The 25,727-nt window shown below is 47.7% G+C and overlaps 2 protein-coding genes across 3 annotated transcripts in view; one reads left to right on the top strand and one right to left on the bottom strand.

Moving 5' to 3' along the window:
• The window catches only part of Cfap57 (cilia and flagella associated protein 57), a 67,653-nt gene extending 47,475 nt beyond the window's left edge, over positions 1-20,178 (bottom strand). The window contains exons 1-9 of one of the 2 annotated variants that reach the window (XM_057785495.1): positions 20,060-20,178; positions 19,632-19,809; positions 12,568-12,884; positions 10,736-11,019; positions 8,878-9,085; positions 7,395-7,547; positions 2,762-2,901; positions 1,892-2,057; positions 1,203-1,316 (exon numbers count right to left, since the gene is read on the bottom strand). In XM_057785495.1, the coding sequence (XP_057641478.1) occupies positions 1,203-1,316; positions 1,892-2,057; positions 2,762-2,901; positions 7,395-7,547; positions 8,878-9,085; positions 10,736-11,019; positions 12,568-12,884; positions 19,632-19,788 (1,539 nt within the window). In that variant the 5' untranslated portion in view covers positions 19,789-19,809; positions 20,060-20,178. Of the gene's footprint in view, positions 1-1,202; positions 1,317-1,891; positions 2,058-2,761; positions 2,902-7,394; positions 7,548-8,877; positions 9,086-10,735; positions 11,020-12,567; positions 12,885-19,631; positions 19,810-19,972 lie in introns of both variants that reach the window. The other variant, XM_057785496.1, reaches the window with a different exon arrangement.
• Positions 20,179-20,215: 37 nt separating this feature from the next.
• On the top strand, positions 20,216-25,130 carry Ebna1bp2 (EBNA1 binding protein 2). The gene is made up of 9 exons (XM_057785497.1): positions 20,216-20,374; positions 20,455-20,538; positions 20,735-20,907; positions 21,436-21,559; positions 22,509-22,598; positions 22,868-22,943; positions 23,157-23,250; positions 24,609-24,771; positions 24,909-25,130. The coding sequence occupies exons 1-9, from the start codon at positions 20,315-20,317 to the stop codon at positions 24,957-24,959; spliced, it is 915 nt and encodes a 304-aa protein (XP_057641480.1). The 5' UTR covers positions 20,216-20,314; the 3' UTR covers positions 24,960-25,130.
• Positions 25,131-25,727: the final 597 nt, after the last annotated feature.

The raw sequence follows: 25,727 nt of genomic DNA, 5'->3' as shown, positions 1-25,727 counted from the left end.
ACCCATATAATAGAGGAGAGAAACAACTCTCTTCAGATTACCACACTCATGGCCCCCCACACAATAAGAAGTTAAACATAAACAAATAAAATACATACGGCACAACAAAGGGTAGAACCGGATGGACCTATATGTAACATTTCACTGGAGCTAAGCTAATATCTGAGGTCAAAGTGTTTATTTTTGAAGTTGTTTTCCTCCTTTAGCTGTTAACATAGTGGATTGGGCTGGTTGTTCTTCTACGTCAAACCAGCCTTGCAATCCTAGGAAAAACCCCACTGGGTCACAATCTGTAACATTTGTAAGCTGCTAGGCTTCAGGGCTCCTTCATGAAGGGTATAGATCTGCAGTATCCTTTCTTCTTTTGGACCGTTTTGTCTGATCTTTGGGTTAGGGTAATATTGAAAATACTGAAAATGATTTAATATGCATTACACTGTCATAGGGAAGAAGTTGTACAGAACCTGAGTTCCCTTCCCGTGCTCCTGTGCACAGCGCACCAGCGTCTGCCTCCCTTTCTGGGTCTGCCTACCTTTCCCTGCTAGAAAAGTCATTAATTCAAAGCATTGCCTCTGATTCCAGGTGAACCACACATTTATCCCTCTCTCCATATGTGTTGACCTGGCTCCTATTATCTTTAACATTTGCTTTTCCTCCTTTTTCTCTAAGGAGCCAATCTCCTGACCACTGGGCTCCCGTGAAAGCCACTGAAATGGTGAAAATGGTTAGACCCATTGAAGCCAGTTTCCTCTTCCATCTTAGTTCTGTCTTCACCTCTAAAAGACAAACCTTAGTTATTTAATGGACTCAATAAAAGGCTACCAAGGAAGACACAGAATAAAATCTACAAGGTGCCCCGTAAACCTCTCCAATCTCAGTTCACCTGTGTGTCAGCCTGATATTCATCCCCACAAACTCTTCAGTGCCTTCACACTCCCTGCCATCTGTCTGTGGCGTTTGTATTGTCATCTGCAATGGCTGTCACCACCAGCTCTGTCTAGGTATCCCTACCCACTCCCCCAGGACCAAGCCTTTGCAAGCATCACAGCCTCAGTGAAGCCCACCTCTTCAGCAACCCACAGGCTTTTGTTGCATTAAACCAGTTGCGATTTGTATTTTGTGAGCCCTGTCAGGAAAGAAGTCCCCTTGGGCTAGCACAGTGCATGTCTCAGTGCCCCTTGTTACCCTGGCCACTGACTTACCTTCCCTGTGTGTCCTTTCAAGTTGGTGATGTTCTCCAGGCTCGTGGTAGTGAAAATGTGAATCACATTTCCGTTGACTGCAGCGAAGAGGTGACCTCCGTTGCTAAAGGCACACTACAGGGAGGGAGGGCAGAAATAGGGGAGCATCTGAGTGGAGGAGGCTGGGGACTCTGGGTGGGGTGGGGGTGGGAAAGGGCTGTTTCCAGACACCACCAATGACCCTGTAGCTCAGCGCCAACATCCCGACGCTGCTGTATCTACTAGTCATTACACTGCTCCTATCACTGTGCCTCAGGGCGTCTGCAGAAGCACTGCTTCAGGTTGGGGAGAGGGGGAGGTGATGCTTTACCATCACTGTTGTGCTTCTTCAAGCCACCTGAGATAAAGCTGATGGGCTCTAACTGCATCTCACTGGTGACACTGTTTCCTCGGCTCCTCCCGGTCTCCGCTTTTACTCTCTCAACTGGAACGCTCATCTTGGGATTGCTTTTCTGCTCTAATCTTAATTGAGATGCCCAGCCTGATCACAGATAGAATCCCACAAGGCTTTAGGCCCAGCAAAATGATTTTGGTGAGTGTAGAAAAGCGCAGGCAGAACCATGCACTTCACGAGTTTGGTGAGAGAGCACTGGCTGCTGTTTTAAGTCCCCAAAGTGCCATCAGACAGACTTTGGTCCCACAGTCTTTACCTCCTTGCACCCTCTGACAGAATATTCTTTGAAAGGGCGGATATCATCAATGAGCAGGTTCATGAGGCGGAGTTTGTCAGCAAAGCCCACCACGATAAAGTGTCCTGACGGGTGAAGGCTGACGGTGTAGGCCTCTTCTTGGTACTCCTTAAATAGCTCCAGGGTGCTGTGAGAAAGAGCAGTTCCTGAGTTATGAGCCGAGCTCCTAGCCCTCTCGAGCCCCCCACTTTATTTGCTTTTGTGTATCTGAGCTATTTCATTGCTTGCAATGACTGCTTTCTGGGCTCTGGTTGCTGAAAGATAATAATAATTGCACGAGTACAGCCAACATGGAAAGCGGTCAAAATACCACACACGAGCCCCCAGCTGAGAGTCCAAGAATTACAAGGACTACACAACTCATTTCTCCCCACAGCCCTTTGTACACAAGAGTAAAGCAGAATTTGGGTGCAGTCTGGGTTTGGAGATCCTATTATTGGTAGGCAGCTGGGGTGGCTAGGGTAATGAGGAGGAAACAGAGGAGGAGCCAAAGGTCTAGAGAGATCCCTGCAGCAAGAGGAACTGGGGAAAGGAAAGGGACAGGAGAGCAGAGGGGACAGAGGAATTAATGGACAACGGTGAGCTATGTGGAGTGCTTACCTCTATGTTCCTATGGTCTAGAGCAGTGTCTGACATATAGCAAACATTTAATAAACCAGAGAGTAATTTTCTAGCCATGTGAGATTGGGAGACAGGTGACTAATTTGATAAAAGGCTTTTCCAGCTGGATGCTTTTAGTTGCTGAATGGTAAACCTCTCTAATGTAAACACTCTGCATAAACAGGCTTAATGATTTGTACACACAACAGCAGCAAGCTTTTCCCTCCTTACTTTGATTCATAATTCCAGATGCGGACGGAGCGATCCAGAGAACAGGTGGCAATGAGGGGTTTGCGGATGCAGGTAGCGAGGCCAGTGATGGACGCTGAGTGCAGCGGGTACAGCAGGTACTCAAAATGGGCAGGCTCTCCCTGGAGAAACCACACGGAAATGAGATTCAGCAGGGTGAGCGGAAGGATGCCTATATCCTTCAGCGTGAATTATTAGTACTTGGGAACCTCAGTTAGCCTGTGCACACAGAAACCACGCTAAGGCAAACTGTTTTGATGTTACATGTGGTTTTCCTAAGATACTGTTACTTTAAAATACTGGTGAGGCCATGGAATCTATAGAAGAACCTATTATTGCCCATTTTCCTCTGAACCAGTACAATCTCTAACTGCATTCTAAATACTAAATACTGATCCTTATACCCACAGGTAATGCAGCTCTCACCTGCTGTCAAAGAATCTTCTTTGTTTGCAGACAATGGAGAACATTACAGAAATTCACAATGGTCAAAAGGCAGAGAATAACTGACCATGCTGTGCCCGCAGTCAACTATACATCTACAACACAACCCCCACACCCCACATCTAAGGCTCAGGGACCATCACAGAAAAGGAGGCAGAAAGATTGTAAGAACCAGAGGACCAGAACAAGTGCTTCGATATAGTCTCTTCTTAAAAAAATAAAAATAAAAATAAGGACAGGCCGGGTGTGGTGGTGCACGCCTTAGACTCCAACACTTGGGAGGAAGAGGCAGGCAGATCTCTGTGAGTCTGAGGCTAGCCTGGTCTAGTCCAAGCTAGTCCAGGACAGCCAGGGCTACACAGGGAAACCCTGTCTCAAAACAAAACAAAACAAAACAAAACAAACAAAAGGACAAGGGGGTGGGGGAATGTAGGGGACGGATCTGGGAGGAGTTGGGGAGAGAAATGGGGTGTAAATATGATCAAGATTTGTTGAAATCTTTGAACAATTACTAAAATATTACGCACACATACACACACATATAATTTTCGGGGCTGGAGAGATGGCTCAGTTGTTAAGATCCTGGCTGCTCTTCCAGAGGACCCATCTTTGAGTCCAAGCACCCACATGGTAGCTCGCAATGGTCTGTAACTCCAGTTCCATGGGATTTGATGCCCTCTTCCTACAGTACCAGACACACACATGGTATATAGACATACACACAGGCAAAACACCCCTTCGCATACATAAATAGTTTTAAATTTTATTATTTTAATGGCAATGTAAGTCTAGTGTCCTAAGGCTTTAAGCATTTTGATTGTGTAGGAACATTCGCGTGGCTTTGAGAGTAACACTGCAGACTGAGTGTCCTTATATATAAGTCCTTGTGTATCTCTCATCGCTTCCTTAAGAAATGCTTCTCGGGGCAGGGATGGGGGAAGGGGAGAGGGGGAGAGAGAAGGGAGAAGGGAAAGACTGGGGAGAGCTTGGGGAGAGCTTGGGGGAGTGGGAGGGTGGAGATGGAGGAAGGGCGGATATAGGAGCAGGGAAGAAGATATCTACATTAAGGGAGCCATTTTAGGGTTGGCAAGAGATTTGGCTCTAGAGGGGATCCTAGGTGTCCACGGCAATGTCCCCAGGAAGGTCCTTGGGCAGCAGAGCAGAGGGTGCCTGAACTGTCCTTGTCCCACTATCATACTGATGATTATCTCGAATATCACCATAGAATCTTCCTTACGACTGATGGAGATAGAGACAGAGACCCTCATCAGAGCAATGAACTGAGCTCCCAAGGTCCAGTTGAAGAGCAGAAGGAGGGAGAAGATGAGCAAGGAAGTCAGGACCCTGAGGGGTTGGTCCACCCACTGAGGCAGTGTGCCTGTTCTAATGGGAGCTCACCAAATCCAGCTCGACCGGGTCTGAATGAGCATGTGATCAAACCGGACTCTCTGATTGTGGCTGACAATGGGGCTGACTGAGAAGCCATTGGTGAAAGCACTGGGACTTGTTTCTACTGCACGTACTGGCTTTTTGGGACCCTAGTCTATTTGGATGCACAGCTTCCTAGGCCTGGATGTAGGGGGGAGGGCCTTGGACTTCCCACAGGGCAGGGTCCCTACCCTCTCTTAAGGAGGGAGGGAGAAGGAGGAGGGGGAGTGGGGGAGCAGGAGGGGAATGTGAGGAGAGGAGGAAGTGCAAATTTTTGAATGGAAAAATTAAAAAAAAAGTGGGGGAAAAAAGAGATGCTTCTGGATAAATGCTATGACTAGTTTTGTTTGTTTGCTTTTGAGGCAGGGTTTCTGTGTAGCCTTGGATGTCTCAGAACTAACTCTGTAGGCCAGGCTGCTCTAAACTCACAGAGACTCCACCTGCACTCACAAATGCTGGGATTAAAGGCATGGGCTACCAACACCCAGCCTGCTATGAATGTTTTTAAGCATCTTAACAAGCAATGCCAAATTTCTCCCCAAAGAGACTGCATTTATTATGTGATTTCCATTAGCACATGAGTGTTGGGTGTGTGGTCCGGTAGGAGGCATTTTCTCTGGTGACAGAGGGAAGAGACGGGTGGAAAACCGAATGAGGTGAACACACACTAGGGCTGTTCCCAAGCCAAGACAAAGGCTGAGATGGCAATTCCCACCCACTCCGGTGCTTTCCCTCTCATGAATTTACACACACACCGCTCCTCTCGGCATTCCTGTCTGAGACTGAGGTGCTGTGCCTCTGTTAATCCTTTCGCCCCCAGTATGGCTGACAACAGTGTTTCTACCTGCTAATTCTTATTAGCTTTTACACACACTCACACCTTTTATTTTGTTTATTTCACAAGGAAAGCAATTATTTTCTCCCTCTAGGCCCAGTAGCTGTGGAATGACGGGACTAGCCCAGGAAGCTCACTGGTCTCCCTCATAATCCGTGGCCAGGAGCCTCCAGTGGGGATTTAGGGTGGTCTGCTTATGCTCTGCAATGCGTTTCCTTTTTTAATTTCCATGGTGACTATTTCATAATATTTTATCTTTTTAAGATTTATTTATTTTTATTTCATATGCATTTGTGTTTTACCTGCATGTATATCTGTGTGAAGGTGTTGGATCCCCTGAATGTTACAGGCAGTTATGAGCTGCCATGTGGGTGCTAGGAATTGAACCCAGGTCCTCTGGAAGATCAGCCAGTGCTCTTAACCGTTGAACCATCTCTCCAGCCCCATATTTTCTCTTTTCAAACCTCATGGTTTGAATACTTAGGCTCATGTGTTTGAATACTTGGTCCCAACTAGTGACACTCTTTTGCCACTGTGACCACATACTGTGTGATTTTGTTTATATGCAGTACCCAGAATAAGCAAATCTATAATCTATAAAATAGATCAGCACTTGCTTAGGACTGCGGTGGGAGGGAAGGTGGAGGGTGCCAGCTCAAGAGTATGGTATGGGCTGTTCTCTTTCTGAGGTGATGGATAGCTCCTATAATTAACTACAGTACTGCTTGTGAGGCTACTATAAACCACCACTGAGCTAGAGATGCAGCTTAGTTGGTAGAGTGCCTGCCTAGCATATACTTGAAATCATGGGTTTGACCCCCAGAATGGTATGAATGGGAGAGGTAGAGGCAGGAACGTCAGAAACCCAAGGCCATTCTTAGCTACTAGGGCTATATGAGTCCCTGTCTCAGAAAAAGCAAAAACAGCAATTAAAACATCCCCCAAAATATGACTGAAAAGGATATGTTAAAATTGTCAGCTGAGATTATAGGTGGTCTGTAGTAATTATTTTGTTTGTTTGTTTGTTTTAACAAATAAAGCTTGCCTGAAGATCAGAGTGCCAGAGTTAAGCTCCTAGAAACCAGGCAGTGGTGGCACACACCTTTAATCTCGGTATTCCGGAGTCACACCTCTTTAATCCCAGCACTAGGGAGGTGGAGACAGGAGAGATATGTCTGGGTGGAGAGAGGAATATAAGGCGGGAGGAGACAGAAGCTCAGTGCAGTCTTAGGTTTCCATCTGCAGCAGAGACAGATGAAGTCTGGAGATGCAGTCTGAGGACAGGGTTGCCCCTTCGGTCTGAGCACTGGTAGAGGTAAAAGTATTCTCTAGTGGCTGGTCTCTTCTGCTTCTCTGATCTTCAGCATTAATCCCTATATCTGACTCTGGGATTTTATTATTAATACCAATTGGAATTCATGCTACAGTGGTCTATTTTCTTCCCTTTATGTGCTTGAGTCCATGCTGCTAGGGGACACAAGTCTGAACTGCTATTTTACTTATGAAGTGTGCAGCGAACAGTGTGAGCTTCATCGTCCACGGTACTTTTGGGTTATGATGTCTGGAGTGTTTTATGGTCGTTTCCTTTGCAATTCCAAAACAAGCCAAAAAAACCCAACAACCATGAAGATTATATACACATCTTTGGGCTGTGGATAAGTATGGTAGTAGATTAATTTCCTTGAAAAATTTAACTTCTAGCGGGACACGTGGGTAGACAACATCAAGGCTGCATGTCCACCCTCCCCCCGCACCACTCCCAACCAGAGCACTTTGGCACACTTAGGTTTTCTGGGTGCATGAACCACACAGCTTTGTGTAAAACTCTATACACATGGTGAGCAGCCTCGAATGGGTGGGCATCAGTGTGGACTGGAGGGGGCTCTGATGCCCCTGGAGGATGCTCACCTTGCTGATCTCCGTCAGGGACATGGTGATGGAATAGAGTTGGTTCTTGCTGGTGCTGGCGATCAAGGTTTCTTCTGATGGGCTGAAGCACAGGCACAGAACGTCCTGTTTGTCTGACTGACTTGGGTCGTTGCTTTGTGGGTCCATAGGGATCTGGTCAAGGCACAAGACAGCCATCAGTAACTTTCAGTCACGGTCCCACATTGTCAGCATGTCCCTGGATACAAGGGTTCCATTCACAGACTCCTGACCAAGCCACCGCCCTGAGCTTTCCTGGGTCTGGAGAAGGGAGGACTGGAGTGCCTCTGCTTCTGTCAGTTTTAAATAGCACCAGGCGCTCCTTTTGCAGCAACTAGCATATGAATAGCAAGGGAGCTGAATGTGTGGGAATGAGCGGGCCAGGCAGCCCAATGTGAGATCCCCGTCATACACATATTGTTTAACCTGTACCAGCACCCACCTGTTGAAAGCCCAGGGCATGGGCTCTCTTGGCTCCCAGCATCCCTGTGTGTACTTTCAGGGCATGGAAGGGATGCGGTGGCCCCTCTACAATATGGGGTGGGCAAAAGGGTTAAGGAGAAGAAGGGTTCACTGATGCCTCCAGTAGGCTTGGAGAGGAGCTATTGTTCCCAATGAGACAAAATAAAATTAGATTTCCTTTCCCTCTCTATATTAGTTAGTGGCCAAATGTGCCGATGGGCCAGCCTGCCCAGGTCTTAGTTTCCTAGAGCAGTGGTTCTCAACCTGTGGGTCGCGACCCATTGGGCTTGCATATCAGCTATTAACATTACAATTGATAACAGTAGCCAAGCTACAGTTATGAAGTAGCAATGAAATCATTTTATGGTTGGGGGTCCCCACAACATGAGGAACTGTGTTGAAGGGCCACAGCATTAGGAAGGCTGAGAACCACTGTCTTAGAGCCTGTATTGCACTTCTTCATAAGCTTGCTTGCGTGAGCCATCAGCGTAAGACCCCCCGATTCCAACTTTCCTATCCTCTTTATTTCCTCATCTCCTGTCTTCCCCGTCAGGGCTTTGTCACTGAAGAACAACTTGCTGGTCCACGTCATTTCTGTATCGTTTATCCCATAAATGTGTGTGCTGGGCAGCGTGCTTATATAATAATAGAACACATATAGATACAATGATGGGAAGGTTACGGGATACCAGGGTTCAGAGAGGAAGTCTGGGCAGTGTGCTCATATAATAACAGAACACATATAGATACAATGCTGGGAAGGTTACGGGATACCAGGGTTCAGAGAGAAAGTCTGTCTTCATTACTTTGACACATTTCCTCATAGGACTTAAATCCAGATCCTGCTACTTCTAAATCCGGTTTTACCAACCCAGTGTACCCACCCCTAGTTTCTCAGGGTGGGGCTCTGACTCTCTCCCTCCAGTCCTTCCTGTGCAAATGCTGTCAGAGCACAGCTGCTGCAGAACAATACCCTCAAGGACCCCATTTGCGTCCTCCTTACCCGGATTTCCCTGCTCTCTCGGTAAACGTCCTTCTCTTCCACCTTCTCAAACAGCAGCACTCTCCCTGGCCCAGCGGAGCAGGCAAATCCCTTGGAATAGGCGGCGATGGCAAACACCTGGGGCATGGACATGTGGTGGGGGTAAGCGGTTGCCACGACCTGTTCAAAGGAGGGGACCGGGGAGCTGGGTGGTGGAAACTCGATCAGGCTGCAAGAGGAAAAGAGCACAAAGCGTTATTGGAGGCGACCCCGAGGAGAAGCATTGAGCTCTGGAGGGGGCAAGGAAGAATGGGGGCACACAGATTTCATTCCAGGACAGGGGAAGCAGAGGCAGGTGGATCTCTGTGAGTCAAAGGCCAGCCTGGTCTACAGCATGAGTTTCAGTATGGAAGCCACCTAAGGAGACCTTGTCTTCTGAGAGCAGCATGGGGGATATCCTTGGCTGTGAGTGATGCCACCCAGGGTCAAATGCTGCCATCTGGCTTGGGAACTCCACCCAACACAGTGAGTATGCCTGCTAGACAGAGTGCGGCGATTCTTAACTTTTGTTTAGAAATAAGTGGTTCAGGGGACTGAATACAGTAAGATCATACAACTGCCCGGCAGAGCTGAGATTTGAACCCAGGTCTCTCTTTTCATCCATTCACTCATATAATAAATATTTATACCTGCTCATAAATGTTAGAGTTATAAGGGCTCCGCGAAACAACAGTAAACAAGATCAGTACAGTTCTTGCCCCCAGAAGCGTCAAGTCTCGGGCCCATGTGCTAAGGACTGTTAAGGGGCAGCTAGGCATGCCACAAGCAATAGAGGCTTTCCGAGGGCAGGAACTGAAGAGGTGCGCCGCTTTAGGTGAGCAGAAGCTGAGTGCCCTTGGTTGGGTTCTCCAGGACAAACAGGAACAGGTGAGCATGTGTGTTGGGGTAGGGGGCAGACAGAGAGAATTGCTTTGACTGAGCACACAAGAAACAAGAAAATTCGTTGGTCATGCAAGGAACCCAGAGAAGAGACCTGACATTCCTTTCCAGGAGGGGAGAAAGGCGGTGCTGCCTGGGCCGAGCTAAGGGGGCTTCTGTGCTGGGAGCCCTGGACCCACCAAAATACTGAGCATACTGCAGATGTAGACACGTGTCTTCATCAGCAGTGCTGAGATCTTAGCCTCTGGCCCCTGGTCTGTAAAAGCTGGCATGATGATGATATGATCCGTGAAGAAAAGGACTCACAAGGGCTTGTCATCAATGTCTGTCGCATCCTGCGGCACAGTCCACCACATGTGAGATGTGACCACTGCTGTTATGATGAAACCAACCCCCCTCCCGTGTACCCTGTTACCACACAGCCTTTTGTCTGATTGTCCTAGTCCACTTCCTTGTCCCCTTTGCTCCTGGCTGCCTCCCATTCAACTGTCATTGCCTGAGGGCCTGTGTTTCCAGTACCTGGCTGGGCGCTTAGCTCACCACCAGGGCTCTGAGGCTGGGCGGTAGTGGCACACGCCTTTAATCCCAGCATTTGGAGGCTGAGGCAGGTGGACCTCTGTGAGTTCAAGGTCAGCCTGGTCTTTCGAGGTGGAGAGGTGGTAAGTGACTTAAGATTTCTTCTCAGTTTCTGTCTATTGGGTGTCTGGCTTGTATGTATGGAAGTGTACTGCATGGGTACGTGGTACCCTCAGAGACCAGAAGAGGGCGCCAGATGCCCTGGAATGGCTGTGAACCGCCTTGGGAGTGCTGGGAGCCACACCTGTGTCCTCTGCCAGACCAGTACATGCTCTAAACTGCTGAGACATCTCTCCGGTCTCAGTGAGTGGCGTTGGGAGAAGCCCACGAGGGTGGGCACTAGCCCAGTGGAAGGCGCTATTACCTCTCTGACTCATGGATGATTTCCAGGCTCCTGGAGCTGGTGGGCTCCTTCACCATTATGTTCGTCTCCCAGCGTGGATCTCCAGACTCAAAGAGGAAGAGCCTGCCGGTGTCAGTGCCAACAATGATCTTATCATCAGACACCCAGGCATGGGCTAGGTAGTTTGGGGATTCTCCCCTTTGGAAATTGGTTTGCTTTAGGGTTCCTTCGGCAAAGCGGAGAAGCTTAAATATCCCGTTCCCAGTGACACAAACTTGAGTATTATCCTGGGGGTTGATGCTGACCTGCAAAATGTCAGGAGATACCAGAACAATAAAAAAGATAGGCTGACTCTTGACGGGATTATTCACCACTTTACCAATTAACATTCACTTTAGGTAGTTCATAGTATCTTGTACACAAAGTCATGGAATTTTATATTGTATTTGATAAAGATACACATCTACATCTACTGGATGGAATTTCAGTCAACAATTTTTTTAAAATTAGAATGAATAATTTTTTTCATTTTTGTAGCCCAGGCTGGCCTTGAACTCACTATGTAGTCCAGGCTGGTCTTAAAAGGATATGCCTCCTGTCTCAACTTCCTGAGTGGTGTGATTACAGGCATGCGCTAACATATCTCCTTGTATGTGCAGAGCTATACTCTGGCTCAGCACGAGGGGATGAAGTTCAGTTGGAAACAGAGTCATGGGGTTGAGCGGGTGTCTGGAGGTCTGTCCAGGGGAAGAAAGCACACATCCCACCAGATTAATCTCCTTCAGCTGGAGTCTTTATCCCAACACACGCTAATGGTAGTTAACCTGCTGCCCTCACTAGACGGAGAGCAGCTTGGAGGTACATTGCTGTCGAGTCTGTGTCCTTGGGATAGGTGCATAGGGGACGTCCAGTAGATGCTCACTGGATCTTCTGCAGAGGAGGTGCTCTGTGCTCTGAGAACGGGTCATCACTGGGACACCATGGCCTGGGTAAATCGGTTCTCCCTGTCTTTGTGATTTGGCTATCAATACTCTTACCGTCATTGTATTAAGAAGGGGCATGAGTGCTTGGCTGGCGGTGCCCTGGCCCATATGTCAACCTCTGAGAGATGAATGACGCATGCTCAAGGCTCTGATGAGCTACTGTTTGTACACATGGGCAGTACAGATTTCTTGAACTTGTGAAAGTGAGTACAAGACACTGGACAGGAATATAAAACCCGGGACTCACTGCCCAAGCAGTCAACCTACTGGTTTTCTAGTGGGTTTTCATTCTGTCCTAAAACCACAATAGAAAATTCTGTTCTCTACACAACTGTAACTTACAGCTTCTTACACATCTACCTTTCCACTAGGCATGGCAGCATCTACCTCTAGTCCCAGCACTTGGGGCAGGGAAGATTGTAAATTCGTGGCTAGCCTGAGCTATGTAGTCACAACCTGTTTTAAGATAAAAAATAACACCCCTCCTAAACAAAATAAAAACCCAATCTACTACTTTATATGGCATTCCTGAAATCCTCTGACTATCCACAAGTCTACTGCAAAGGGGCCGGAACCAAGGAGAGTTAATTTTAGACAGCACAGCTGGGTCTGACCTTGCTGGACGTAGTTCTGGGCCATAGGGAAGAAGGCAGATGACAGAGGTGGGGAATACCTGGCCCTGCCTCTCACTTCTGCAGTCTGGGATGAGCCTCGGGCCCCTCACCTCTAAGATGGGACAATAACTACCTCTGCTTTCTGTGCTTCTTGAGAAGCTCAGGGTTAAAACACACAGGAGAAGTGAGCGCTGTGGGGCAAAGTTGGTGTTTATGCTTTACAACGGGGCAAGGCACGTGTCATGCCAGGGGGTACCTGGTAGATGGGGTTGTTCTGCACATCAGATCTAATTATGGCCATTACTTTCTGCTTTTCCCATAGCCAATAGACGAGGTTTGACTCTGGAGGCGACGTCTGTGTCAGCAGGTATTTAGAGTCTGGAGAGAAAGCCATGCTGACAAACTTTTGAACTTGGAAGTCAAAATTATTCAGGACTTTGCGCTTCCGGCAAGGGATGGATGACAGCTCGTAAATAGTGATGGTGGGTCTTTCCAGCACACTCTCGGAGATAGCGAGGTATCGCCGATTGGGACTGATGGACAAGGCCAGCATGCCCTGGCTCTTGTCTGAGCCTGCAAAAGGAGGCAGAAGGGGGACTGAGGGCAGACAATGCTTCTATCAAGGTCCAACAGGCTTAGCAAGGGGCACCACCGGCAGAGAAGAAATGTGTACGAACGTGCAAAGATCAATCCTTGGCCATCCCCTGGTTTAACTGTATGCAGACAGCTGTGAAAATGACTGGGATGGGTGCCTCACTAGGCCAGCTGGGATGCTAAGGAATCTTTCTTGAGTCAGGACCAGACAGGATGGAAAAAGCTGCACACGGCAGGGAGAGCCTGAGCAGTGTATGGCTGTAGTAGAGGGTGCAGGACGGTGGGGGAACCCCAAGGACATGGATTGCTGGAGCACTGTGTGGGCATCGGGGGGACCAGGAATGGGCTGACAAGGGAGGAACAGGCTCTAAGCCTATGGGCCTCCGCGCCTTGAGAATCCAGCATTTGGTACTCTACTGTCGAGAATCCAGCATTTGGTACTCTACTGTCGAGGCTGGATGATAACTACTCAGTTCCTCAGTCTGGTAGCTAGGCAGATGTGGAAGTCTATGATGAAGCTTTGTGCTTTCTTGATAAGCAGAGACACATGCGTGCTCTCTTCCCTTTCCCTAGAGTTTAGACGACAGCCGGAAGCAGCCAGCATCTTGCAGCCGTGCAGTAACAGGCAGGAAATGAGAGCTGTGGTGAGAATCTAAGTGCGAACACTTTATCCAGACACACAGTGGGGCCACAGCGGCCACTCTGCTTTCGTGGGTCTCTTCCTTCGTTAAAAATGATAAAAACAGGATTGATGACTTTTCCACAGGACCAGAGTTAGGTTCCCAGCACCCACATCAGGTGGCTCACAATTACCTGTAACTCCATATACATAATTACAAATAAAAATTTAAAAACAATAAAAATCGGGCTAGCAAGATGGCTAAATGGGTAATAGTGCTTGCTGTTAAGGCTGATGATGGAAATTTGATCCCCAGAACCCACATGGTAGAAGGAAGTCACAAATTCCTACAAGCTGTATTCTGACCTTCATATACATGCCATGGCATGCAGGTGTACAAGCATGAACACACACACACACACACACTGAATAAATAAGTATAATAATTGAATATATGTATATTATATAGTACACATATAATTATATACATATATGTATATGCATACTATATAATACACACATATATATGTTTATTATACATACATATATAATTATATATACTTTATGGTTGTACTAACAGACAAAAATATAATTCAGGCTGGATTTACTATCATTATTGCTGTATTCCTTTTGTTCTCACATTAATACAAAGTAAAATCTTTTCATGGGCCCCAATGTGTTGTGGGCCCTGGGCACTGTGCACAGGGATGGGTCACTAGAAGACTGTGTGGGAGTCCCTCTGTGACAGGCTCCATGCTGCTACTTTCCAGCAAGCTCAGGAGGGATGAGCACGTGGTCCTGCAGCACATCTGCCCTTCTGCAGGACAGCTGGAGAAACAGCAGTGTCAGAGAAGACCAAGGCTCTGGGTCACTGAGACACCTGTACAAAGATCAGACTGCCCTGGGAGCAAACAGGAGCCCCTGGGAGCCCTCACGAAGGGTCAGACATGCGCTGTGGGAAGATTTCCCTGGCAGCTGTGTGGAAGGCAGGTCAGCAGGAGATGCATAGGGCTAGAGGTGATGGAAGCGCCATGCTAAATGAAGGCAGCAGGAAGAGCAGACATGGAAAAGGGAAATGTTAATTGGTGGAACCAGCAGACTTCAGTGATTGACTGGAAGGAAGGCATGAACAACATCAAGGTTTCTGAGCTCTGTGGAGAAGTGGGAAGCCGAGGGTGGAGTACAAGCTGAATAAGTTAGACTCTATTGACTTTTGCTTAAATTGGCCCCTCCGAGTCACTGAACTTTCATTATATGTATTTGTTTCTAGATTTCAATAATTTGATTGATTTACACTCACTGAACTTTCATTATATGTATTTGTTTCTAGATATCAATAATTTGATTGATTTACATTTAAGTTTTCAATCTATCTTGGGCCCAATATGAGAAAGGATAATTAGAGACACTAGGGTCTGGAGAGATGGCTCTGAGGTTAAGAGCGTCTCCTGCTCTTCCAGAGGACCTGAGTTCGAGTCCCTCTACCTGAGTTTGGAGGCTCAAACTGCCTGTAACTTCAGCTCCAGGGGATCTGATGTATGCTTCCAGCCTCTGCAGGCACATGCACACTCACACAGGCACACACAAAACAAAAAAAAACAAAAACAAAAGATGGATTTTGGATGTATACTGTGAAATTTGGGGGCAAAAGGGTGTAGAAGTTGGGTAAGATTCTGAAGCTAAGGGCAGAGCTTGGGACTGAAGCAAGGATGGGAGGGAAATGGCATAGTGAGGAGTTAAAGCTGGGGACATGCTTGTGTCTGGAGGAGGCAAGGGGACTGTGTTCACTCCTGTGCTTTCCGCCAGGCGGCGCTGGGAAAAGCGTTTTCCCCCTCACTGATACCAGTCTGCGTACCGGAAAGCATGCTAGTCTCTGCTACAGCACAGGGCTTGTGGAGGGGCCATGGTTCCATTCATTTGTTCACTTCCCAGAGACTTAATACTAGCAGGTGCTTGGTGTAGCCATGTCTTGCGCAAGAACAAGCATGCTGAGACCTGTGTCCTTAAGTGAGCTTTGTGAAGACTGTGGTGTGCACTAAAGCAAGATGTCTACAGAGTCACTAGGCAACACAATGCTCTGGGACCACTGCAAACACAGTCACTGATGGCAATACTTCCATGTGGCCCATGACCAGACTTCTTGACTGATTTTGGTGTGTCAGACACTTTCATAATGCTCTCAGTCCAGTTAATTCAGTTATCCTTGAAATAACTCCATCTCTCCCACAGGAGCAACCCCCCATCTTCTTGGGCCCTCTTCTGCTGGTTCTTCATCAGCTCCTCATCCCTAAATGGAGGTGGGTCCCAGAGCTAATGGAAGCCTTGGAGTCCAAACTGCCCCTTTCCCTTCCAGTTAGTTGCTTCTATGTGTCTCAAGTAGATGTGTCTCCTCACTCAGCCCTTCCTGCCTCTGTGCTTCCATGTCTGTTTGGGAGGAAACCAGTCATGCCTACACCAAAACAGACCCTGGACTGGCCTCATCGTCCACAAGGACTGTCCTCAACCTGCCTTAAGCACCTCATGCAGCGCCCTCTCAACAGGGCTCCTTGCTACCCTTGCTCTTCCTTAAGTGTCCCCTCTGCCCCCGCAGAGTATCTAGAATGAACTTGTGGGAAGGTCAGCTGCACTGTGCTGCTCTGCCCCACGGCTTCTCATCACACGCCTGGGTAGCGCTGCCCCTGCCACTGTTGCCTTGCCTCTTGCTCCCTGCTTCCCCATTCCCTGCACCCCAGCTGCACTGGCCTCTTTGAGATTCCTCTAACACACTCATCACCCTTCTAGGGCACCATCCTTTTTACCCTCTCCTTCCTATGTTAGCATGGCCAGCTCCTTGATGACCATCACTCATCACCAACGGTCATTTACTCAGTAAACCATCGTCAGCATCCTGCCCACCATCTGACATTTCAATTTCACATTCCCTCGAAGTTCTTCACTTTCCAGGCCCCTTTGCTTCTCATTAACATCCTTGTTATTGCTTGTTGTCGCTCCTCCTGTGTGTAATAAAGGCTCTATGAACACAGGTGTGTGTTGTGTGTGTTAGGAAGTGTCTAGTGAATTTTTGTTGAATGAACAAATGATTATGTCTGAGCCTCATTATTACTTGGTGAGCACAGCAGCTGGACATCAGCTCAATTTCACAGATGAGGACACTGAGCTTATAAAATGGAAAGCTAGATAAACCTCAGATCTTTCAAATTCACGACCCTGGGGCTGGAGAGATGGCTCAGAGGTTAAGAGCACTGACTGCTCTTCCAGAGGTCCTGAGTTCAATTCCCAGCAACCACATGGTGGCTCACAACCATCTGTAATGAGATCTGGTGCCCTCTTCTGGCCTGAGGCCATACATGGAGGCTGAACACTGTATAAATAATAAATAAATAAATCTTTAAAAAAAAATCAAATTCACGACCCTTTTACTTTTCATTTCACACATAATGATTTAGGATCTGGATACTATGGAACCTGCTCTGGTCTGTATATTTTATACTGGTCTTCCCCTGGCTATAGTCCTTACTGGGAGGTGAAATTCAGGACACCTGAAACTCTGAATTGCCTTTTCCAGATCATGTCCCAGATGCCCGGGACTGTGGAATGCCATGCCTGGCTGGTTTTGAGCTTACTGGCAACATCATCACCAGTCTTGTCCTCCTCTTTCTCTACTCTTTGCCTGAGCTTGAAGGATGCTCACAGGGCAGCTGCTTACAGGATGCATGGGAAGACCTTGAACCTTGTGGCTGGGAGGATTCTCACATGTGGAGCTGAGGTTCTTGGTAACACAAGATGAAGCTCCAAGAAGAGAAATGGTCAGGGCAGGATGTATGAACATTAACAAAACAACTGAAATTTAAATCTCTGGATACAGAGCGGAAGACGGCTCAGTGGTTAAGAGCACTTGCTGCTCTTCAGGAGACTTGGATTTGTTTCCAGCACCCACATGGCAGCTCACAACCATCTATAACTCCAGTTCCACAGGACTGACACTCTCTACTGGTCTCCACAGGCATGGCACACATGTAGTACACAGACACAAATGGAGGTAAAACACCCATATACATGAAAAAAAATCAATCAATCAATTAATCTCTGGACACACTAAGCAGTGGGTTGGATACAGCTGAAAACAAAACAGCCAACCAAACAAACAAAAACTAAGAATTATTCTTCATCCCAAGATACCACAAGGAGAGAAAAAGCACAGGCTGCAGAAAAGAATTATTTCTAACACACGTATCTGAAAAATGATTAGCATACAGAATATATAAAGAATATTTGAAGCGAGCTCCCCTCAAACAAAACTGACAAAAATAATAGAAAAATTATTAAAAATTATTTTAAAGTAAAAAATAGATAAAAGCCATCTAACATAAATTGAAGCAGGGACAGTCCATAAACATGTGTAAAGACACCCATCTTAATTAGCAATGCAGACATGAAAGCTAAAACAAGATCCTTTTATGGTCACTAGAACCCTCTCACACCCACATAAATTAGTGGGTTTTTTTTTTTTTTTTTGGTTTTTCGAGACACGGTTTCTCTGTAGCTTTGGTGCCCGTCCCGGAACTAGCTCTTGTAGACCAGGCTGGCCTAGAACTCCCAGAGATCCGCCTGCCTCTGCCTCCCGAGTGCTGGGATTAAAGGCGTGTGCCACCACCGCCCGGCCCCACATAAATTAGTAAGTTCAACAATAGCAAGAGTTGCGAGGCTGAGGTAATAGGGACCTTTATGCATTGCTAGTAGGAATATAAACCAATATGATCTCATTTCTCAGTAATTTTAGTTCTGGCCGTGTGTCCTGAAAAATCTTTGCAGATATTTGTGAATGCAAGAATGGTTAATGGTGGTGTGTTTCTAATAGCAAATAACTGTTGTTTACCACAGGCCCCTCAAATCTAGACTGGCCATATAGGAAGCGTGTGTATGCGCATGCGTGCGTGCGTGTCTGTAATCCCACACTGGAAGACTATACCACAACAAAACGGCTCAGTTCTATGTGTCAAGAAGCATGACTCACAGAAGCACGAAGCTGAACAAGAAATGCTAGCAACAGAACACACAGATTATAATTCCATTAGTCTAAAATGTAAAATAAGGTTACATAGATATGTGGTAAATGCAAGACCCAATGTGGCATATGCATGACCTGAGATGGGCTGGCTAGTGGGAGGGGTGGGTTGAGAGAAAAGCAATGGAGAAACCCTGGAACTGGCTGATCCTGGGTGCCTGGGTGCACAGGTCTTCGTTAATAGCAATTACATTAATGTCATTCATGATTGTGGTGTTTATATTTGCACATGAAGGAATAAAAATGGTCAATGCAAAAAAAAAGTGGGGGAACTGTCATGAATATGATTGACTGGACTAACGTAAACAAAAACAGGAGTCCGGTTCTAAGGAAGATTATTTGTTCCTTAGAACAAAAGAACAAGGCCAGGTGGTGGTGGCGCATGCCTTTATTTCCAGCACTCGGGAGGCAGAGGCAGGCGGATCTCTGTGAGTTAGAGACCAGCCTGGGCTACAAGAGCTAGTTCCAGGGCAGGCTTCAAAGCTACAGAGAAACCCTGTCTCGGAAAAAAAAAAAAAAAAAAAAAAAACAAAAGAACAAAGGACTTAGGATAAAAATCTCCAGTGTTACCATACAAGGGTTCAATGAAGATGGTGCACTCTTGAACTGTTAGACCCAACAAAGGGTTCTGGTGAAGACAAACCCAAAACCTCAGAGAGTACAAGAAAAACACTGTTTAAAGTAACTCTTCTATCAAGCCACAGGGAAAAAATGCTTTTAAAATTAGTGTTATTTTGCATGTAATGTTGACTACATGTGTCAGGTTAATCTATATTCAAACAGTGAAAATTGACATTTATTTTGTCCACATTTATAAAACTACATGCACATCCTAGTTGTCAAAAAAAGATCTTTTTTTTTTCGTGTAGCCCAGGCTGGCCTCGAACTCGTGATCCTCCTGCCTCTGCTTTCTTCAGCAAATCCTACCGGCGTGCGCCACCACAACCGGCAAAAAGACCTTCTTAATCGTTGAGTTTGTATGGTTCTGTGTAGCACCTTTCATATATGTGGCAGGGTGGGGAGGTTTTTTTTTTCTTTTTACCTGGAATGAATTTTTGCCATTTCTGATCCAGATTGTACTTCACACAGTGATTTCCTGAAGGAAATATAATGATCTGTTCATCGAAGAAGAAGATATTGTTGGCCACGTGGGACCGAAGACCAAAAACATGCAGCGCCTGAGCTACCACAGTGGACATGGTACCTGTCGAAGATTACTGCTGAAGAAGAAGCAGCAAGTCGATGAGCGTGGAGAAGCACGTGACATGTCCCGCCCCGCCCACGGCCCCGCCCCAGTCGTGGACTCGGCCTTTGGCCCGCCCCTTCTGACCCCACCTCACCCCTCCATGCCCCGCCCCCAGACCCCTCTCCTTGTCGCCCTACCCCCGGGGCTCCTTCCGCGCTTTGCCTTTCTCTCTTGCGCTCTCAGCGACCCCAGGATCTTCAGAGGACTCCAGAGAAACGCCTCACCTCTCTTCGCGACTCTGGGTTACCAGACCACGCAGAGATCTGCAGGTACTCCTACTAAAGGTCCGGCGCAACCCGGGCACGCCCAAACGCCGGAGCCGTTCCTATAGCAACGAGAAACCGGAAAGGGGCTCTGCACCCGGAAGCGGAAGTCCGGGTCGAAAAGCCAGGGACTAGTGGAGAAGTTGTTGGCTCTGGTGCTTGCTTCTTCAGGGCACGTGGAGCGGCGGGCGCACCCGCGGGGCGGGAGGTCGCGAGATGGACACACCTCCGCTCTCGGACTCGGAGTCGGAGGAGTCCCTGGTCTCAGACCAGGAGGTAGGCGGCAGCGGGGCTCGCGGGGCAGGACGTGGAACGGGAACTCGAGCTCTTTGGTACTGACGCGCCCGGGTCTGTAGTTGCAGGATGCGTTTTCCCGCGGACTCCTGAAGCCAGGCCTCAATGTTGTGCTCGAGAAGCCGAAGAAAGCGGTGAATGATGTGGTGAGCTCGCTCGCGGGTCGGGGTCCTTGGTGTGCACAGGCGCCGTACTCCGTGGGAAACCGGTTCTTGTGAGAAAGATGCAGCCAGCGCCTTGACCAGGCGGTGCGGCTTCCTGTGCTGGTATTTGAGCTTAGCACTTTGGGCTCGAGAGAGACAAACTCTGGGTTCTCATGGGCACTGTATCTGATTTACCTAGAATGGTCTGAAACAGTGTTTGGCCGAATTCAAACGGGATCTGGAGTGGGTTGAAAGGCTCGACGTGACCCTGGGTCCAGTGCCGGAAGTCAATGAAACTCAGCCAACACCCGAGAACAAGGACCAGAAGAAAGGTGTTAACCCAGAAGACGACTTCAAGAGGGAGATGAGTTTGTAAGTCTTGTTCTGGGTCCTTTGAGATAGGAGAATCACGGGAAGGGGAACATAGTATGGCTGCACCCTCAGAGACACTGAGGAGTTAGCACGAACCTTAGAGTGGAGCTAGAGTTCCTCCTGCTTGAGAGACCACTCCCTCGTCTTCATTGAACCAGCACCCTGCTTGAGGAATATTTCGAAGTAATTCATTTAAAGTTAGTGTGGGTGCATCCAGTCATTAGAACATACTGCCCAGGGGAGGTTGTGAGTGGACTTTCAGTATGAGTTGGGAAAGAGTTCGGTTTGTGTGCTATAATGTACCTTTAATAAGCTCATCGTTTTAAACAACGGATTTACTTTTAGAAGCATTTCCCCCTAAAAGTCAGTGAAAAGTGAGATGTCTCTTATATATGAAATTGGGAATTAGTGGAGTTTTATTGCAGTTTTTGTTTGTTTTGTCTTGCTAGTGCCGGTGGGATGTTGATAGTCTAGTCAACTCCTGCGAGGCGTTAAGACCCTTTATTTCACACCGTTCTGCAATCTCAGTTACCGCCAGGCCCAGGCCGCAGTGCTCGCTGTGTTACCCCGGCTCCATCAGCTCCAAGTCCCCACCAAGCGGCCCACCGATTATTTTGCAGAAATGGCCAAGTCAGATCAGCAGATGCAAAAGGTAAGAGAGATAGGCAACTTTTCCTTCTGGAAAGCCAAGGCTTCACCGTGAAGTATGTCTGTTCAGCTGGCTCATTTGCTGTCGTCTTTAAAGAGGATTTGTGCTGGCCGTTTTCAGTATTTCTGTGTGAGTCCCTGCCTCAGAGGCACGCCAGTCCCTTAGATACAATAGGGAGAGAAGAGCTGGAAGAAGTGTGGTCCCTGTAATAAAGAAGAGTTGCGTATTTTCTCCCTGGCAGGCTTGGTGACATGGTGTATAGATACAGCAGTCTTGTAGTTCTGGGCCCACTTTGCCAAAGAAAACACTACCGCTTGTAGACAGGTTTTTCTTCTCTGGGTCTCCGTTTTCTAGAAAGTGAGGTGTAGATATATGACTCAGATATAGTGTCGTTTAGATTGGGGGACTTGATCTTCACTTAACTTTGGGAGGAAAAACTTCCTGATGTTGCATCTAGGATGTATTTAGTATTTAGATTGTTCCCTTGGCCTCAGTCTTCATCTCAGAGAATTCTAGGTGGTACCCCAGAAGCTAACCCCGAGACAAGCCCAGCTACCCCTGATAGTCACGCCGATGACTACTTAACACTTTCAGTACAATATATGTGTTTGATGGGGGAGGCAAGGGTCAGTGTGCAGGAGTTTTGTTATATACCTAGCCTGTTAAAAGAGGGCATTGAAGTTTAGCCTTAGTCTGTAAACAGGGCTGGGAGAGACAGGTCTCATGTGACAAGCAGGCGGCTTTGTGTAGTAGAACAGGCATGCTGAGGCAGGGCTGCTTTTAAGCTTACTGTGCCCTGACACTTTTGGTGCCTCGATAAAGACTCAGCTTTGGGGCTGTGTTGTCTGTATGTGGGAAACTAGGGAAGTTCCACAGCTTTCAGAGTTAATGGAACCCTGGAGTCCTGGTCCAGTGTGCTCTGTATAGTGCCTGACAGCGTCCTGTGTTTTAGATTCGACAGAAGCTGCAGACTAAGCAGGCTGCCATGGAGAAATCTGAAAAGGCCAAGCAACTTCGAGCGCTTAGGAAATACGGAAAGAAGGTAAGAAAGAACATCTGCACGGATAGGACAAGGCCAGGAATGTCAGGGCAGGTTGCTGTGGTCCGATTTGGTTCCGGCCCTGTGTGTGTTTGGTCCTGTGGGCCTTTCTGGCGAAGTGTGTCTGCTGGTATCCCTGAGTGCTGGTATCCCTGAGTGCAGGACACTCTGGTGCACCCAACACAGTGTGGTAGCAGCAGGTGAGCTGGTGGATAGATAACCTTTGGGGTTGTGGTTTGGGATGCATGACTGACCTTGTGTCTATCTTACAGGTACAGACTGAGGTCCTGCAGAAGAGACAGCAGGAGAAAAAACACATGATGAATGCTATCAAGAAATACCAGAAAGGTCAGTGTATCTGTCTGCTGTGGGTATAGGGGAGCCTGGGTATTGGGTACCTTAGAACTAAGGGAGTATAGTGTAATTTAGTGCTCTGTAGTCATCTTGCTTTTAATCTATGGGACTTAGGCTTGGGAAATGGTGTGGGGACTGAGGTGTGCTCTTTAAGACATATTTCCTAGAAATACAGTGGTGCTGATGGAAATGCTTCTTCCTTCACAGGCTTCTCTGATAAGCTGGATTTCCTTGAGGGGGATCAGAAGCCTGCTGAACGCAGTACAAAGGCCAGAGCCAAGAGCCAGCAGATGAGTAAAGGGTAAGGGCTTTCAGTTCGGTGTATCTTGTGATGGCCAACAGTCAGTCCGGTGATGGAGCTCCCCAGGGACGACCTCCAGTGTAGGGTGCCAATGCTCAAAGGACAGTGAGTTTGATCCCATGGGACGGGCCTGTGGCTACAGTAGTGTTTGGAGGGGAGTCGGTGTCTGGATCATTTGAAATGAGCATCAAATGGCTGTTTTACTACAAGACCCTCAGTGATGGTGGGGAGTTCAGCCATTCATTAGGAGGAGGCTTCCAGCCTTGTACTTGCTTTGTTTATTGAGGCCATGGTTTGTGCCCCAGGGCTATGAAGACTCAAAGGGGCAGGGCTCACTGTGCCTCTTCTCAATCTCACTTTTTGTCCTGGTGGGCACAGGCCCAGGGGTGATGATTTCCCTATATGTCAGGGGATTAATGTGGAAGCACATTTTAAAGTCCTGGCACAGTCTGGGGATGGCTTCCTAACGGGGACTGTCCCACCTGAGCCTAGTGTGAAGGACACGCATGTCTGAGCAGGAAAGTGGGAGAGAAGTGTTTCAGGAGGAAAGAACCGGTGTGAGCAGAAGCACAGGAATGGGAGCCAGTGGGTTGCAAGTGAGAAGCAGCCTGTGTTGCCCTCACTAGAAAACACTGTGAGGCCAGGAGCTAGGGAGCCTTCGTCCTGTTGGCGTTAGGGGGCAGATACTCGCTTGACTCACTCATGAGCAGATCACACTCCCATTTTGAGAAGGTAACAGGTTGTGTGTGTGTGTGTGTAAGTGTAAATAAACGGCAGTCAGGGAAGTGGAAACATAAGTGATAGTACAGAAGCCCCAGTGAGTAGTGGTAGTCCCTCGAAAGTGCCATGTGCAAGGAAGAAAAGTGGGGTGAGGGCTGCTTAAGATGTCAGACGAGCAGGGTGCTGGGCAGATAGTAGGAGACACCAGTCCCAAGTTGGCATCTCTAGAGCAGCTGGAACAAGCCCAGAAGGGGAGATGTGGTGCTTGGCTAGGCTGAGTTTGACAGGTTTTAAAGTTTGTTACATTTGAATGCTGATTTTGCCCTCCAGAGAAGTAGAGACAACTAAGGCTGAGTGAGCTAGCGGGATTGAGTTAGATGGATGCCAGTGGAAACTGGAAGCTGAGTGGTGTTTTTAGATCCTTTTCTGGGTTTTCTCTGTTAGTTTTCCATCTCTGGAGTTACTTCATTACCAGATGAGTTTGCCTGGGTGGTTTGTAGAGTGAACTTAAGGCCGAGAAGAGACCTGCAACAGTGTTGCCTAAGATCTTCGCAGAAAGGGGTCTGCGCCTGTCAGTGGGTCATAAGGCTTATCCGTCAGGGTTGTAGTGCAGTAATCTGTGGGGCCCCCTTTTCCAGGCCCAGTGCCAAACGACGGTACAAAAACCAGAAGTTTGGTTTTGGTGGAAAGAAGAAAGGCTCCAAATGGAACACTCGTGAAAGCTACGACGATGTCTCCAGCTTCCGAGCCAAGGTGGCTCACGGCAAGGGCCCCAGGAAGTCTGGGAAAAAAGGGGCAAATGTAAGTGAGGGGTCCAGGCGGGGGCCTAGTCAGTCTGTTTTCACCCCCAAATCTGCGCCTCTTGGTTCCTTCTCACGCTGGCACAGAAGGCCAAGTAGTATGTGACTACCTTTGAATTTTTTGTTTTGTCCGTGCAGAAGCGCCCAGGAAAACGAACAAGACAGAAAATGAAGAGCAAAGCCCGCTGAGCAGCATCGTTCTAAAGAACCAAGGAAAAGGGCGAATGTACAGACTGCAAAACACTCAGAGCTTTTGTCTTTCTTTTTGTAGAATTTTTTAAAATAAACTTATAAAAGATATTCTTGGGTCAAAAACAGACTAAAAGATTGAGAAGTTTGCATATTAAATAATATTGCTGACTATTAGTCCTGCCTTTCTTTGGTAGCTGCATGCTGAGCCTATACCTCACTTTTTCCTCGTCCTTCCAGCTGGTCCTGTCACAGCCAGTCCCCGGAGAGGAAGTATAGCGCAATTAGACAGCCAGTGGCATAGCTACTGGCTTTTCCTCAGTTCATTCCGCTTGCATTTCTCCACTTGTCTAATTTTCCTTCTTTTGTCCTTAGTTTTCCTGGATGCTCTGCCATGTTATCCACCTTACAGTTTTTCTGTGACAGCCCAGATCTGCCATATGCAGCGCACAGCGCCTGTCTGCGCTCTATGCGCTACCATACAGTTCTTGAGCTTTGGGCAAGGGACTGGAGATTGAAACACACAAAGACAGAGACGTGGACCTCTAGTCACTGGTAAGAAGCCCCTTTATTCAGTAGCACCACGGAGGCTTATATACCCAACAGTCAGGTGGGCCAACAGGTGAAAACCTTATCCTCTGATCCTCAAGGCCAAGGCAACACATGCTCGTGAAGCAGAGCTGTAAACAACTTTGGCACAGCTTTCAGTAACTCAAATCAGAAGGAAAGTAAAGATCTCTAGCAGGGAAGAGCAGCTGGAGGCCAGGA

Source organism: Chionomys nivalis, chromosome 11 (assembly GCF_950005125.1).
Source record: "Chionomys nivalis chromosome 11, mChiNiv1.1, whole genome shotgun sequence".
Lineage (NCBI taxonomy): Eukaryota > Metazoa > Chordata > Mammalia > Rodentia > Cricetidae > Chionomys > Chionomys nivalis.
The sequence above is the reverse complement of the archived record's forward strand: the minus strand, read 5'-3'. Positions and strand labels throughout refer to the sequence as shown.

Bases quoted from the DNA above. Each gene is read 5' to 3' on its own strand.
- Ebna1bp2 (XM_057785497.1), top strand. From the start codon at position 20,315: ATGGACACACCTCCGCTCTCGGACTCGGAGTCGGAGGAGTCCCTGGTC. The intron at 20,539-20,734 runs GTGAGCTCGCTC...TGATTTACCTAG, and splicing joins AGAAAGCGGTGAATGATGTG to AATGGTCTGAAACAGTGTTT. The intron at 23,251-24,608 runs GTAAGGGCTTTC...CCCCTTTTCCAG, and splicing joins AGCCAGCAGATGAGTAAAGG to GCCCAGTGCCAAACGACGGT.